This window comes from Calliopsis andreniformis, unplaced genomic scaffold (assembly GCF_051401765.1).
Source record: "Calliopsis andreniformis isolate RMS-2024a unplaced genomic scaffold, iyCalAndr_principal scaffold0022, whole genome shotgun sequence".
Taxonomy (NCBI): Eukaryota; Metazoa; Arthropoda; class Insecta; order Hymenoptera; family Andrenidae; genus Calliopsis; species Calliopsis andreniformis.
In genome coordinates this window covers 12,814,424-12,832,124 of record NW_027480432.1, presented here as the reverse complement: position 1 = coordinate 12,832,124, position 17,701 = coordinate 12,814,424, and the positions used below count along the sequence as shown (strand labels likewise).

The following is a 17,701-nucleotide window of genomic DNA, read 5'->3' as shown; positions in this document are numbered from 1 at the left end:
TGAAAACAACGACAATATACTATTTTTTAATATATTTTTTAAATAAATTGATATTTTTAAAAACTATTTACACAGGTGGATTCGTCGTTCAAAAATACACAATCGCCCCATTTATATCATTTTGCTGTACGCACTAGTTTTGGAGATATTAAACGAAATATGTTTTCCACCCCCAACTTTGGGGGTGGTTTTCATACCCTTTAGATGAATTAGAAGCAATAAAAAAAAATACGTGTCGAATATTTTCGGCTATTCTACAATCCTACAAAGTTTCATCAAAATCGGAGACTTTCACCTCGCGATGTTTCTTATTAGTAAGAATCAAAATCGCGGCTGGAGTTGGATTCGTTCAAGTTTTCCTGATGGGCAGAATTGTAATATGTACATACATATATGTGGCAACAGCGTGACCAAACTTTCAATACGTTTTGGCAACTAAGCCTTTCTTGCGTCTGTATTCGTGTATTCGATGAATACGCCATTCAGCTGTCAAATTCTAGATTACATTTACCGACTGATCTGTATTTTTATCGATGCTGATGGTAATATGACCAAATTGATTAAGATATACCATTAACGCTTCTAACGGCAAATCGTTGAACTATTTTTGTGTCAAAACGGGTGCACAACGAAAATTACGCTTTACGCCTTCAAGAAGTGTTAAATTGAGAAAAATCGCATTTCCACGATATTGTGCTAATTCAAGGAAGGGTGCTCTGGTGTGCTATGAGTGAAAAAACCATTAAATCGTGAGATATTTGCAAAAATGTCACTTCGGCAGCCATCTTGCTAGTTTACAACAGCGTCTGTTTCATGCTTACAGTTTGTAATTTTACAGTTTTCTCAACGTATAGTGTTTATTGGAGTTTAAATGGACCAGAGCACCCTGTAGTGAAGTCTACTCGTGGGTTCTGTACCCGCGAAAAATTCATTTATGCAAGTATCGAGACGTAAAGCGTAATTTGCGAAACCGTTTGTCTCTCTCGCTCATCGCGTATACGTGTATGACTTTCTTTGCTTGTGTGAGCGCACGTACACAGCTCAAAACACAAGGAGTCTGCCCCCTTAAATTGTGAAGCTATGGTGTACAGCAGAGGTGGGTAATGACACGGATTTTTTATTTTATACACGACACGTGTCGAAAATGTAAATGTCGTAAAAGTGTCGTAAATGTCGTAAGTGTCATTTCTGAAATGAAAATAACTAACATATAAAACATTTTTTTTTGTAATAAGTGTTCACTTACCGATAATTATAAATTCGATTAAAAGCAAGTTAAATATTAACTAAAATGGATGCCGAAAAGTTAGCAAAAGAAATAAATATAAAATAACAAATGTAATTTATTTTATTTAAAAGGTTATTTTTATTCTAGGAATAGAAAAATTGATCATCTATTAACAAATTTTTTTTTTCAATGTAATATCATATTTTAATGTGGTTGAGTCCGAACATTTTAAAAGATTTATTAATGAATTGAATAATGAATATAAACCTCCTACAAGAAAAACGCTATCCACAACAATTTTGGATACTGAATATAATCAATTAGTCAGTTCTATAAAGAAAGATTCAGAATAAAATGGAATATTATTAATTGATGGCTGGAAAAATTCAACAGTTAATACTAAAACTTTCCTTAATACTCAAAATTTCAGTTAATTTATATTCGTTTTTCGTTTTAAATATTATGTGTTTTTAATATTACATCTTTTTTATATTACTTACGTGAAAGAGATATTTTTTTTATTGTTTAACCCTGAAATAATTAATATTTCTATTTATTATATTCATTAAAAAAGACGCGTATAAAATGATCTAAAAAATTACATATTATACATACATTTACAACACTGCGTAAAGTACATACCCACCTCTGGTATACAGATGTGAAAGCAGCTACAACAGCTATGATGTACAATCATGAATGTAGCTACGTAAACACGATTTGGCGTAGGATTCATTATTTAAAATTTTCACAGTCTGCAATTTATATGAAAGACTGTAATGAAATTAGTGTGAAATTAAAGAAGTTAACATTTTCGTTATTGTAAATATAATTGAAAGGGAACAGTATTTGTATCCAAGCTTTTGTTATGGCCCGCAAATTATTTTCGCGTTCTAAAAATTATAAACGAATTTTAATTATAAGTTCGCCAGCATTCTTAGACCTTTCTACCTTATTGAGTTATGAAGTTTATGTTTCAACAATATAGTTGTATGGTTGTAAAATTGCAGTTCTTAATAGCAAACAGTATATTGTTGCGAAAATGTTGCGAAAATGTTTCGGAGTGCTAAATTGCTCTGCTCGTGAGATATTTGTGCGGAATCTTCAAAATGAAGTGTTAAGATTTTTTAATTCAAACTTGGGATTTATTCTTAAACATTTAATCTATTACAAGAATGCAAGCGAGAGAAGATCTAAATCTCCGAGATTTTTTCTGTGTAGAGGAAATCTCTGCTACAGAATCATCCATTTTGAAAAATCCTCCTCCCTGAACCCAAGGTCCCAATCATGAACGCGCTCATCCTCTGTTAGTGGTGATCTTCCCTACTCTACACTCCATCCCCGAGTTGCTGGAGGTGGAAGACATCCGTCACAGCGTTTACGCAACGAAAAATCCCACGCGGGAAAAGAGAGTGTGCAAAATGGCCCCAAATCGAGTGAGCAACCCTTAGAGTAATTTATGGTCCTCTTGAAGAGCAAGCTAGCTACGATTGAGCGTCGTGAGAAACGGTGAAGTTCTCAAGGACAGTACATGACTTAGCTACGATTGCCAATTTGTCAAGGTCTATCATGACGAGAATTTTCTAAAAAAGTATTTCGTGTTGCTCGAAAACTAGTTTTCTCTTATTCCGCTACCCACATCGAGTGTTTAAACGTTTGCGTATCGACGTATAAATATTACATTAAAACTATATTTACATAATAATATAACGACAAAAATACATCTTAACAATACTATTTCCTATGTCAGGGAACTTTGAATTTTCGCTCTACATCGAACCTCGATATTTCGATATCTATAACTATCTTCAGTTTATAATACAATTCATACAGACGAGAGTCGTAACAATATCTAATATTTTTTGTTATTGCAGTATACATATGTGTATAATTTATAATATAAGGTATGTTGTGTATTTAATTATCTTTCTTCTCATGTTTTATTATGTTTTAGTTACAGAGTGTGGCTTGCAGCTGTATGTAAGTATGTAATACGGTTTCGTGTTAATTGAATCAGAAATACACAGTTTACTTTTATGAGCTTCAGCTACTACCAACATATAATAGCTTTGCATACAAACAAACGTGTAATTTAATATTTCCCACTTTGTTCAATATTCCTATTTGTAGGTTGTGGATTGCAGGTGTAAATCAAGGTTTTCTATACCTTTAATCAAAAATACAGTTTATCCCTGCAAATCTCAATTACTACCAATGTATAATAGCTGTCATTTAAACGAACAAAATATGAAATTTAATTTTTGATTATAATTCACATATGAAATAGTATATGTGTAATTATATCAATTATATTCTTACTATCCATGTAATTATTTATGTTCTATTGTAATATTCTCTTTTAATATCACAATTTTTCCAAATTTGTGAAAGTATTTATAATTATATGTATAAAGTAGTAATGTCAAAAGTAATTGTTAAATGAAATAAAATTATTAAAATGATACATATCTTCATAATACAATTGTATATACACTTCTCAAATACTTATTTCTGGCACAATCTTTAATTGGAACATTATTTGTTAATAAACTATTAGAAAATAATCGCTTAATATGATATTACCACAGAGCCTATGGTATCACGCGTGAAATATTCCGCGTTTTCCACTGTTTCTTTGATATCTATCCTCTTTTATCTACTGTCCCATAGAAAGTGACGGAAACATAAGTATTTCTTTAAAGAAATGGCAATGCTGTCCCTATAGTATACATACAGAATAATCATTTTATTTGGAAACCCTCAAAACTGCTGTCCCTGTTAATCAAAAGTAAATATACTGAAGTCAGTCTTATTTCCGTTTTAGATACCTCTTAAACACTGATTATAGCTTACCAGGGAACTATTAGTTTCGTAACTTAAACAAGTGCAAATGAATCGATTTTTTAAAAATAATTATTTGTATCGTCAGAGCACAAAATTTTTAGTTATAAAATGTCTGTAAACTATTTATTTGGCTTAATTTGAAGTTTTCGCTCCATATCATTCAAAGTGTTAAGACAATCATAATTATGTAACATCTGGTAGACCAGTTTTACGATGCAGACGAGTTGGGCCTGCTATTTTTGAGAAGGTACAACATTAGTTGTACCACACTTTTTGACATAGGGCTCTTATGGAACCTTCCGCTCTATCTAATTCTCTTTGGTATACATGGTCTAAGGCCTAAGGTCTTTTTGAACGAGGTAATAATATAATTACGATTGAATTTCATTAACAAGTAAGTTCATGTGATTATCCAATTGTTTTAGTCAAGCCATAGCATTTAAATAAAAAAATTTGTTCATGAGATAAATTTATTTAATCAATAAATATTGCTCCATTCATCGAATTTGATCTAACTCGCCTATAAATGGTCGTTATCCACGTGCATTTGTTTATAGGTAGCGGCAGCGTTGATTGGGCAGAGTATAGATAGAAACTGATAGAAACCAATATGGCGTTAAAGTAATCTGTCAAATACGCTAAAAACACCAAGTTGTACATACACGTAACCGTTTAATCAGTGCATTTCTGAAGTTAAGAACAGTACTTTTAGATTTTACTCGCCAAAACTGTGGGAATATATATAAAAGAGGCAATCACTTAGAATATTTGAAAATAAAGTTCAGCCCTGTGTTGACTGATAGGGTACTTTAACTTGCACATGTGAGATTGCCCTCTTAGTTCAGGATGGTTCAGGATTATCTCAAATCTAGCGAGGTTGTGTATATAGAATTTTCTTTGAATGCAGATGATTTAAAATACTAATAAACAATTATTAATTATGCAAGCAAATACCTGTGTATCACCGCGGGTTTTTACTGCAATACAAAATGTAGATATACAAGAATTATCAATATGTTCTCATAAAGAAATTCGACCAATTTTGCCATGTTTAGTTCGTATGAGTTTAATTTCTCCTTTAGACATAACTAAAGAATGTGTGGAAGAAAGAAAACAAGTTTTAACAATTTTATCCGGAATTGAATCAGTAAATTCAATAATTGCTTTACTATCGATTGACTTTCATGCTTTGGAAACAGATGTTCGAAAAGAGCAGCAGTTGAGGTTAGTTTCTTAAATAACATTATTACTTACTTCTTTATATCAAGTGTTATTGCAAATAATGTAGATAAATTGTATCTATAAAAAATAGATTTAAAAATAATTATTCTTTTCAGACAAAAATTGGGCAGTTTACAACGTGACAGTATTCTTGCACAATCTTTGCAAAGTGGTCTTGCGTTAGAATTTGAACGCAGTGAGTCTACTAGAAGAATAAGATTAGTTCTAAGTGAATTATTATACATAGCCTCTCAAGTACAAGAGCTGCAAAAAAATCAAGAATTTCAAATTAAACAGTCTGATTTATTTGACAATGCAGTATACATGGAAGAAATTAGTTATGTGATTTGCATTGCTCTCGCAGAGTTGCCAACACTATTGTCAGTATTAGACATTGCAGAAACATTGTTACACGTTAAACAAGGGCCTGAAATAATTTGCTGGATTGTTGCTAATATTCCTGATAGTTTCTTTGAAGTTTGTACACATTTAATAGCCAATGGAGAAAGGCAAGAAGAATCAACATTAGGTAGAATTAGAACAACAGCATTGACAATGCTTTGTCAAATGAATCCAAGTCAAGCATTGGCAGTAAGAGCTAAATGTGTAGAACTTTGTAGAATGCCTGCTTTAGCAATTACATTAAGTTTAGAACATAAAAACATAAATAATATATTAGCAGAAAATGATATAGTTGCTTTTGTATCAGGATTATTACTTGGTAGTGATCAACAAGTAAGGACATGGATTGCAATGTTTATTAGAAATGGTCAGAAACGTAAATGGGAATCACATACAGCATTACAATCATTAAGAGAGGAACTACTCAAAAGACTGCAAGCAATTACTTCCCAAAATGCAGGTCAACTAGCCGAAAGTCAAGTTGTTCAAGCTAGTGCATTATTGCGCCTTTATTGTGCATTAAGGGGCATTGGAGGTATTAAATTTCAAGATGATGAAGTTGCAATGATTGTTCAACTGCTGACTTCTCATCCTCCTCCATCACCAGCTGGTGTAAGATTTGTTTCCTTAGGCCTTTGTATGCTCATTGCATGTTCTTCACTAATTGGCCATCATAATCTTGAAAAACGAAGTATAGAATGGGTGCAGTGGCTTGTTCGTGAAGAAGCTTATTTTGAAAGTACTAGTGGTGTAACAGCAAGTTTTGGTGAAATGCTACTTTTAATGGCTATACACTTTCACAGCAATCAATTATCAGCTATCTGTGAACTTGTGTGTGCAACTTTAGGAATGAAAATACCAATTAGACCAAATAATTTAACTAGGATGAAACAAATTTTTATGCAAGAAATATTTACTGAACAAGTTGTAACCTCTCATGCTGTAAAGGTACCAGTGACAGCCAACTTAAATGCAAACATACCAGGATTTCTACCAGTACATTGTATTCATCAATTATTAAAGTCACGAGCATTTGCAAAACATCGAGTGCCAATAAAAAACTGGATCTATAAACAAATTTGTAATAGCGTGCCACCATTGCATCCAGTTCTTCCTGCTTTAGTTGAAGTCTATGTTAATTCAATTTTAGTAACAAACAATAAAGCATCAGAACACACAAATAAACCAATTACAGAAGATGAAATAAGAAGAGTATTTCAAAATAATGTTTTCGGTGCAAATTTTGACTGTAAGAAAACTGTTAACATTCCTCCATGTGAAACAGAAAATACGGACTTCGATATTGTGAAGCCATCTCTTACATCACAATTATTATTACTATATTATTTACTATTGTATGAAGATGTCAGATTATCTAACATGCATACTTTTATATCACAAGATAGGAAAATTAAATCATATTCAACTGAATTTCTCTCGGAGTTACCAATAAAATATCTGTTGCAGTTAGTTCAAAGAGATCAAATGAATTATGCTGGTTTGTTTTCTCCACTCCTAAGACTGTTGGCAACTCATTTTCCTCATCTTTCATTAGTAGATGATTGGCTTGATAATGAAATGATTAACATAGACTCTACAGTTACAAACTATGAAGATATAAAAATTACGGATATTATGATTATCGAAACATTTAATCATGTTCAGACATGTCCTTCAAGAACGGGAAGACTCTTAAGACAATTGATGTCAATGAAACCAACTGATATTTGGCCTCATGCTGAAGTTATAATATATTACTTCAAGACAACATTAAGCTCAAAAGTTCCTAGATATATTCAAGGTAATATTTTATTCTTAACTACATTATATTTTAATTTTGAAGGTTTTTTATATTTATTCTAATGCATTGGATGTTATGTGATTAAATGACTTCTACCTTATTTTCATTAAAAACTAATAATATAATAATGATTTAATAATTATATTTATAATAAGTACATGTATCTTACAAGTTAAAACATAATAATATAAAATATAAATAGTATATAACAATAATAATATAAAACTCTGACATCCAATGTATTAATAAATAAACTACATAATACACAAATTAGACATTGACGAAGGTTTTGGGGATTTTATTAATTTTCTACTTTCTATTATACTACATGTTACCTTTAAGGGCTAACAATATTTTGACGGTTTAAAAAAATTGTTTCTTTTTTAATATTATTTGGAAATATAACCTTATGAGGATATACTTCTAAAATATTACAATGAAATTCTGGTAAATAACAAAGTGACAGCACTTTTTATTTTGTCATGTACGAAACTCGAAAATACAAGAAAGGGCTGAGTGTTATAATTCATTAAGAGCAGGTATAGATTTGTATATCTAAAACTGCGTTAATCTTCAGAAAACGTACTAATGTGCACTGACGGCGGACATCGGGTCATTTTGACCTGGCCAAAGATTAATAGCTCTATTGACATCTATCTAAACAGTTTTGTTTATTATATTTCCAATATATAAATATGATTTTAGGTATATGTTCATTCTTTATTAAATAAAGATAAACATACACATGAAAACCTTATTCGACCCTTCAAATGAAACACTCTTCGAATAAAAGAAGTATTTTTATTCGTCGAATAAATACATTTATTCGAAGCGCCTTTGAAATCAATATAACTCTCAACGGATCCTTAATCTCCATAAAAAAACGAGTAACTTATGTCTGAAACGTTTTTTTTATTTGATACATTGTTGTTTAAAATATGTGGCAAAGTTCCCATACATCATTGCGATATTTAATCGAGTATTAATAACGTTCCAGAATTTCTCTATCTCACCATTCCTGAAAATACTGGAATATAAATAAATAGGAAGACGTAGATAAAACTTGTGTTAACAATCAAATTGTTTGTTTATAAGCAATAAGGCTTTATCCTGGAATGTAAAACACGAATAAATCTGTGAATTATCGAAAATTAGTAATGAATTTAGAAATCAGTATTAGTTTGAATTGAAACGAATACGGAGAAATATACAACCGGAGGGAAAATTGAAATAAGTTTGCTTTACGCGAATGGGTTCGTAATCTTGATTTGATCGTTGATTTGTATGAAACACAATTCCCTGAAGTAAATGAGTTTCCCTATATACTATAGTTTATCACGTTGCTAATCAGTTTTTGAATGATGGAAATGTTTACCCCACGAAGAAGAAACGTAAGGACACTGTAACAGTTCCAGTTAACAAAATAAAGGTAGTTGCTGCAATTCTCTCATGACCCATAAATTTATTCACGTATTGTCCTCAGAATTCTCAAACAGCATAAATTCCATCCATACCGTATATTCATACATCAGGAGCTACATGGAAACGATTTTGAAAATCGTGTGAGGTTCTGTGAATTGGAATTAGACAAAGTGCGAATGAATAACGAGTTCTTCATAAATGTATTGTTTAGTGACGAATTTACATTTATAAATCACGGAGGCAACTGAACAAGCATAACTTACTGTATAGAGCTGGAAAGATTGCATCCAGAAAAAAATACGGATCTAATTGGTTACGATAGGACCGCCTAATCTTACATGTATTGTTGGACGTATCGTAATACATATTGGTTGAAATATTTATAACTACTGATTTAATTGACTTATTCCCTATACAGGGTGTAACAAATATACATTGAAATATTTTAAGGGATAGAATATCCCAATTGGATCACAAAATGTCCCATAACATAATGTCCAAGCTGCTTTCGTTTTGTAGTAATAATGTCTTAAAGTTAGTTCCATGTTTTAAAACGAAGAATAGCTCCTGTGTATCGTTGAGAAAGACACATAGAGAAATTTCATTGATCAAGACCTAGATCTTATGGTTATTTGAGAAGGTTGTGTTTGTTTCGAAACAAACATGCGTTAAGACCCTCATAGACATAAGTCCTTCAATAGGACTTCTGTAAACGGCCCTTACTTTCTCAATTACTGGGTCATTTCGAAATAAAAGTTAAACCATAAGAAATATAATAAAATGTATTAAGATTTTTTTCTTCTGCTGCTCTTCCTTAATGTAGCTGCAAAATTACAAAATCCACCGATTATTAGTTTACCGTACAGATTAGTAAACTTTGACGCATTATTACTGCAAAACGAAGGCAGATAAGATACTATGTCATAGGATGCTTTGTGATCCAATTAAGGTATCTTACCACCACTTAGGATATTTCAACGTATACTTATTACACATTGTACATAGAAAATTACTACTGTCAACATGTGTCTCGGATGCAATCTTTCCAGCTCTGCACAATATACTATTAAGCGGTCGAAAATCCATATTAGGTGAAGTGGACTGTCAGTGGCCTTGGGCTACTAATGTCTGGTGTAACATAGGAGACAAGAAATTAATTAGTCCATTTTTTATTGTTGGTACAATAAAAGAAGAGCATTACCAAAACTTAACTGAATAGCTACTACTTCTCTTTGAAGAATTACCATTGTTTGAAATAATGTCCTTGTAGTACCTAAATGATGATTGCCCAGCACACCATTCGCTAATAGTTTGGAAAATTTTGGATCGCGAATTTAATGGTCATTGAATAGGATGGGATGGTCCAATAAATTGGCCTACTCGATCACCGGACCTCACAGCTCCAGAATTCTTTTTATGGAGTTTTCTGAAGAAAATTGCATAGCGAGTAAAAAACATGCAGGCAGATCGATGAGGACATGTTGACATGCATCAGCCGATCACGCGAATAAGAGAAATGCATCGAAGTTGAAGGCCATCATTTCGAGCACCTATTATAATAACAAATTGATCGTGAGTACTACATTTTCTTCTTAGAATGTAATCCATAATTTGTTTATTCTCATGTTTATTTTTACTTTTTTATGTGTTAATTTTTTGTTTATTTGTCAATCGCAATAATCTGTGGAAACTTTTCCACATATTTTAAAAAATATACGTCAAATAAAAAACATTCTAGATAAAAGTTACTTTTTACGGAGATTAAGGATCCATTGAGGAAACTATAGGTTCCCCATTTAAAAAAAAGAATTGACCTTCAAATGGCCTTAAAGTCGTTCACAAAATTAAAAAACATCTATGCATTTCTCTTTCCCCCTTAGAATGGAGCAAATTTTATCCGAAACATTTTTTTCATAAAATGCTTCATTTTCAAGATAGTTGGTTACTTCAATTTAAATGTCGCAACCTGTATACAATATTATTATTGGAAAGATAACAAAGTTTCTTTTAAGAATTTAAAAAGTTTATGAACACTTCGGGCCTCTGACGTAAAATAAGAATTATGTTGGTTCTTTAAATTAAGATTTTTATCCGTGTAAACAAAAAATTACTTACTATATTTACATTTAGTCAAGATAATATATAATTTGACCCCTTTGCTGGTGTTACATCACCTGAAGTTACCGTTCCTTGTAGATGGTCTTGATATCTCGACTCTAATTTTATTGAAGGAATAAAACAAAAAGCTTTAAAATGTACGTATTTTTTGTATTGATCTGCAGCTTATACTAACAAATTTACGCAAACATGAAATAATAATTTGTAAAAAAAATTTTAAAGTAACTTATAATTTTAAATACAGTTTTCACACAAATGTATATTTTGAAAAACTGATTGCATAGTTAAATTTTCCATTAAAAAATATTTCGTTTTAACAATTTTTTTTTAGACCGAGTAGTTTTCGAGATATTGAGGAAAATGTTTTTGATCTCCAACTTTAAGGACACTTTTCACAACCTAAGTATGAACGATTGTGAATGAAAAAGTGCGTAACAAATGTTTTGTTGAAGACTATACAATATATAAATTTCATTAAAATCGGTGTGTTAAACTTACATAATACCCCTTATCAATGTATAAGCTCTGTAAAATATTGTATTTATATTCATATACTTATGCAAATAATTTTACTTTTCAGAGTTGTACAAGCAGGTATGGCTTAGACTGAATACTGTTTTACCTAGATGTTTGTGGGTTTTATCAATAAATGCATTACTAATAGAAAATTCTATTGTAAAAAATGTATTCTTGACCCAAGAGAATATTGTATTAGATCCATTACAAGTATTAAGATGTGATACAAGAGTTTTCAGATGTGCTCCAATTTTATCTGTTATTTTAAGGTAAACTTAAATTTAAAAACATTTTAATAATGTTAATCGATATATTTAATTATAATTATAATTTAAATAAACATTTGTAGAATTTTGCAAGCAGCATTAGCAGCTTCTCGATCCCAGTTATCTAGGCATATACAAGACAAACCATTAACAGAAAAAGTTGGTCAGTTATCAAGTGAGACTGAAAGAGAAGATTTAAGAACAGCTTTAGTAGCAGGTCAAGAAAGTGCAGCTGTTCAAATATTATTGGAGGCCTGCTTAGAAACTGAGGAAGATAAAAGGACTCCTGGACAAATGTGGTCTTTAAGAGAAATTCGAAGCATCATCTGTTCATATTTACATCAAGTATTTATAGCAGACCCATCTTTAGCTAAATTAGTCCATTTTCAAGTATGTTTAATATAATTTAATTGATATAATAATATATGAATAGTTTAGTATACTTAAAATGCTATAGTTAAAACTTAAGTTTTTATCAGAAATTAATATGAACGACTTATAACAAGTATTATTTTTCTGTACAGGGATATCCAAGAGAATTGTTACCCATTACAGTTACTGGTATTCCATCAATGCATATTTGCCTTGATTGGATTCCTGAATTGCTATCTCAACCAGAGCCGGAAAAGCAAATATTTGCTGTAGACCTAGCTTCACATTTGGCAGTTCAATATGTTTTACCAAAAGCTTTAAGTGTTTCTCGTTTAGCAATTAATACACTGGTAACACTTTTAGGAGTATTATCTGCTAAAGATCGAGTAATTTTATTTATGCCTGTACTGCCGGCTTTAACACGAATATGTTTAGCTTTTCCACCGTTAGCCGAAGATACTACAGGATTATTGTTACAACTTGGTAGAGTTACTTCTGCTCAAGCAGCATTAGGAGATAAATCTTCAACTATGTTATGTCACAAAGTGACTGAAACTTTTTGTACATTGCTACAAAAAGCTATATTACAATCACAAGTATACTGATAAATTATTTTTATTTTCTCTGTTTTAACAATAGTGTAATCTTTATTTAATATAATAACTACAACAGAAAGTTATATGTATCGACGTGCAGTTTTCGGTAGCGCTATTTCAGAATTACAAAAATTTCAATTACGATAATAATGTTAAACTGTGAGGTGACCTATTATAACTTTATGTAAAACCAATTGAAATCATTGATAATGAAAAAGAACAATACCTCACAAATTCATGACGAAATATATGCTATTGTTTGACACTTACTGATTAAAGTTATAAGTGAAAAACATGAATTATTGAAACCACTGTAAATATACTACAATATACATATAAGTCATTTTAGTGAGCAATTAGAAATTCTTATATTTAAATACTTAAAACATTAAATAAATATTAATTTTATGTAGAAACATTTGCAGTTAAAATTAATCTCACAAAACCATTAGACAATGGTCTAAAAAGATTTTCAACACTTAAATCAAATTAGTCCAAATTCAACTATTTTTCATGTTTATACTGATAATTAATATTATTCTGAATGTTTATAAAATGTAAAATCTAAAATGAAATATTAAATGTAATATGTATATGCAATAAATAAAAAAATTCTTATTTTATTATAATAATAATTATTTACTTTGGGAGTAGGAGCTTTCAGAACTTCTAAGCTCCTGAACTTCAGTTTAAACTCACATTCCTCTGTTCACTATACAGGATGTTTCTGAACAGCTGTGCAGCTGTGCATAACTTTAAGGGCCTAGGGTAGTCACGTGACTTTACGAGATTTCTTGGTCGGTATCTGCTGTTAAAGTTTTCTTTACAGAAATAAAATTATCCACAACATGTGGCTGACTAATGAATGCGAGATGGAGCCACACTGTGATTCCCCCTCCACTATACACACTACTGCACGAGCCGTATGTACGTGAATTCGGCCCTTCGGATCACTTCGGATAGCTTCGGAAAGACGAGAGAGAAGACAAATGTCATATCTTACTCTCACGTTTCTAAAACGCTATTATGGTTTGGTGCAAGTCACCCGCAAGCGGCATTGAGCGGCACGAGTCACTCGCGAAATATTTCGAGTGTAAGCTCTGGTTTGATCTGCAAAAGTAAGTCAGTTTAATAGAAATTACTTTTCGAATTTATATAACTTGAATGTAAAAGATGATATACTTACAAGTTTTACACATTCTACGTTCTTGATACCAGCCTTTAAAAACAAATAAAACAAGTTCATTATGATTTCCTATTAATTTACTTACAAACAATAAGAGTAAACGAATTTTAGTTATCCCTTTGTATATGTGGCGAATTATTTCCAATTCGTTTTTCCTTCCGGTTTGGTCTGGGTTAGGTCAGGGTTACTCAGTGATGAGAGTTGGAATCACTTGGATTTACGGACTGCAGAGGGGCCAGGCGATAGAAGCACGAGGTAGAGTTCCCGAGGAGGAGGAAGCCGGGGGGCTGTCTCATGTTGCTACCGAGAGGCATGCGAGTAGAGACGGTGTCCACCTCCTCGTCCGAGGGTCGTTGATCGGGCGCGAATAGTTCACGATTAGAGATAGAGTCAGCCGTCGAAGGAACGAGCCGAGAATCGGGGGCTCAGCCGAGGAGCAGGGTGGGTTGCGAGGGGGGGGGGGGGGGGCGGCACGGGCGCGTCCCCCGCACCTCTTTCTCTATATACTTGCATTCAGCTTTGGGGAAGACGGTAGAGTTATCGTTGGGGAAAAGAGAGAAAGAGAGCGAGTCAAAGTCGAGAGGTGGGAGAGCACGTACAGGAGTTTTTGCTGCATGACGAGGTAGATGCGAGAACGAGTGCACGCGACGAAAGAGAGTTCGATGTAGAGAGAGTCGAGGGAGGAGGGTGAGGAGAACTGCACCATGTTGTCAGAGAAATACCGACGAGTAGGTCTTTTCGACGATACCCCGTCACCTGAGACGCCGGTCGAGATAGAGACAGTCTTTCGAGTGGAGGGAGGGGGGTGAGGAGAGCTGCACCATGTTGTCGGAGAAATACCGACGAGTAGGTCTTTTCGACGATACCTTCTCTCCTGAGACGCGGGGACTTTCGCGAATCACCAGTAGCAGCATCACTATTAATTACTTGTTAGCGTCAACGTATTTTTAAGAGAGAGTTTGGGACGGACGGCCGAATGGTGATTAGCCTTTCAATAATTTATGATAGGGTCTTAGCCAGCGCGTGGTTGATTGAGGGTGCATGAGACTAAACAGTCCCGTTGGCGACCGATGGCTGATGGCTACGTTGGGCTTCTCAGATATCGTGTGTTGTATGACTGTTTAGAAGAAGACCGAGTGTTTGGAAAAAGGCAAGCGGCCCGATACCGTATTGCTAAAGAATGGGAATATTGTTCCTAAAGGATCTGGCCACGGAGTGGGGAAGGCTATGCCTTTTGGTAAGAGGACTGTGACGAACCCCACGGGACTTACCCCAGAATCTTGAGAAAGGAACGAGCTTCGACTAAATTTCTAACATACTTTTGGTTGCCTTTATCGTCGGGGAGGGGCGAGGAGGACTGCACCTTGTTGTCGGAGAGATACCGACGAGTAGATATTTACTCCGAGGCCTTTACCGCCCTCGCCTCAGATTCGCGGCACGAGCGCGAATCCGCGGGGGCGTGTGGGGAGGGGGCGGGAGACGGCGGGCTGTCTCGGGGTAGCGCGATAGTGGGATAAAAGAGCGGAAATTAATAAACGCGAGTTGGCCGCGCGGGAATTAAAGGCGAGAAGGAGAGAGAGAGAGAGATGAAGAAACGAGGAGCGGCGCAGATTAGGGAAATCTTAAATCGTTAAATATCAACACTCGAGCGGGCCGGGCGACGCGGGCGGCCGACGGGGACGAGCGAGCTGACGGGAAATCGAAGCGACGGAGAATAAACAAAAATAAATGCACGACGAGCGGGTGTTTCCGATTAGCTTCACTAGCCTCGCTCTTCGAGTCGAGGACCGGCGATAGATTGTTATTGCGGGTAACGGGAAAGTACGCTTGATTCACGGTTTTCGAACGGCAGTAAAAGCAAAGTAAAAAGAAAATCCATTAGCGACCGGGAACAATGGAAGCGCGCGGGAGCAGGTAGGCCGGCAATAAATGATAGTACGAGCCACGGGGCGAGTGCACCGACACAGGACGGGGGATACGTTTGCATACACTCACACACACACGCGCACACGCGTGCAAGTGTGGACGAGGCCGCGAAGCCACGGTGTCGCGCTAGAAAATTCAAAGTATCGGGACTGTGTCGGTGCACGAGCACAGACTCCGCGTGCACCGCGGCCACCTTCCGTGCCGCGGCGGGAGCGCGAGATACCGACAATAACAATGACAATAACAATTCTACGAAAAGGGGCGCAAGGGCGCACGGCCGGGGACAGGGAACCACCGCCGCGGTGGATGGAGAGAGGAGAGACGACGTTGGCCGGCGGGTTGCGCGAACGGTCGAGAGGAGGCGCGATAGGTTCGTGGCGCGGAACGGCGACAGAGGCGCCGCCGCCAGGGGAACGGGCGATGCTAGACACGGACAGCGCGGAGTAGATTCGGGCGTGCGCGGTAAAAACTTGTTCGCGGACTCGCTCGCTTGCTCGCTCGCCCGCTCAGTCGGGCCCGTTCGGGGGGAAGAACCTGGCTCAGCCAGTTCGCGGGTCGTGGAAACAGGAAAATGCGTGCGTTTCAAAATTCAGAGTAGGATGGGAGTCGCGGCGAAGGTGGTCGACCGGCAGAGGTAGGGAAAGGCAGGGGCCGGGAGTAGACGAACGGCCCGGGGAAGGCTGGAAAGTAAAGCCGAGTTAAGCAGCCCCGCGCGCGGCACCGTCCTAGGGGATGGGTGACCGCGGCGCGCACCGGCGGAGAATTTAGAAAGAGAAGGGAAAGAAAGAGAAGCGTGTTCGAGGCCGAAGGCGCAGCAAAGGCCGGTGGTCGTCGGCCTCTTCGCGCGCGGGCATCTTCCCACCCCCATCCAGCGCGCGAATGTCGCGCTAGGGTCAAACGTTGGCCCGCGGCGGGGGGCGGTGAGAAGGGAGCGAGCATCATTGCTCCCGAGGTGGCAGGAAAATTTTTAAAGTCTCAAAATCATAGCGAACAGGCGTATAGTTGCTGTTGAGTTGCTAGGGGATCGCGTGGAGAGGGGGGGAGAGAGAGTAACAGTGGGTGAGAGAATCTCGGAAAATCGTTCGGATCGCTCGAACCGTTAGAGTTCGCAAACTTTTTGGGCCGCTAGCCAGATGCGAGCGCGCCTAAATTAGGGACAATAACGGTGAAACACGTGTAACGGGAAAGTAGAAAACACAAAACACTGAAGGGTACTCGACGGAAAGCGTAAACAAAAGAACCAGAGAGAGTCGTAGTTGTAAAATCGGCGCGATGGCCCGCAGATGGTCACAGGGCAAAAACACATACGCGAAGCTTGAAAATTTTTCTTTTCTTGGAGACAAAAGACGAGCCGTTAAGCTCGGCCGGCTGGTTCTCTCTCTCCATCACGGGGGAGAGAGCGAGCACGGGCCATGTGTTTAGACAAACACGCGAGTCCGGGGGGAGGGTGCCAAGTGCTGCTCAACAGGTGAGAGACACTCGGGCGACGCAACGTCCCCGGGGAAATTCCATTTTCGAAAAAAGACAACCGCGGCCTGGCAACTTGGGCCCTCTCGGCCACTGGCTCGCGTGGGGGTAGCCGGACGAGCGGAGATGAGGTAAGATGGCGGCTCCAGCGACGGGGGTGGCAACGAAGTTCGTGCGCACCCTCGGGGGAGCTCGTCGAGGAGGGGGCACGAGGGACAGCCTCTGCCGGCGGCCACGGCGGAGGGGGAATAACATAACGCGAATTCGGTGAGCCCTTGCCCCACAAAGTGCAAAGTTTAAGTACACTCTTTCGTTGTGATGTGGCAGTGGTGGTGG

The 17,701-nt window shown here is 36.3% G+C and overlaps 1 protein-coding gene across 3 annotated transcripts; it reads left to right on the top strand.

Annotated features, from left to right (window-relative positions):
* Positions 1–4,939: 4,939 nt before the first annotated feature.
* Ints2 (integrator complex subunit 2) lies at positions 4,940–13,323 on the top strand. 3 transcript variants are annotated; one of them, XM_076391251.1, is made up of 6 exons: positions 4,940–5,296; positions 5,410–5,489; positions 6,003–7,496; positions 11,617–11,821; positions 11,902–12,208; positions 12,343–13,321. In XM_076391251.1, exons 1-6 carry the CDS (start codon positions 5,013–5,015, stop codon positions 12,793–12,795), a joined length of 2,823 nt encoding a protein of 940 aa, XP_076247366.1. In that variant the 5' UTR covers positions 4,940–5,012; the 3' UTR covers positions 12,796–13,321. The 3 variants fall into 3 exon arrangements, with proteins under 3 accessions (XP_076247366.1, XP_076247367.1, XP_076247365.1); XM_076391252.1 differs by having other exon boundaries at positions 5,410–6,307; positions 7,361–7,496; positions 12,343–13,319; XM_076391250.1 differs by having other exon boundaries at positions 5,410–7,496; positions 12,343–13,323.
* Positions 13,324–17,701: the final 4,378 nt, after the last annotated feature.

Bases quoted from the DNA above. Each gene is read 5' to 3' on its own strand.
- Ints2 (XM_076391250.1), top strand. From the start codon at position 5,013: ATGCAAGCAAATACCTGTGTATCACCGCGGGTTTTTACTGCAATACAA. The intron at 7,497-11,616 runs GTAATATTTTAT...TTTACTTTTCAG, and splicing joins AGTTCCTAGATATATTCAAG to AGTTGTACAAGCAGGTATGG. The intron at 11,822-11,901 runs GTAAACTTAAAT...AAACATTTGTAG, and splicing joins ATTTTATCTGTTATTTTAAG to AATTTTGCAAGCAGCATTAG.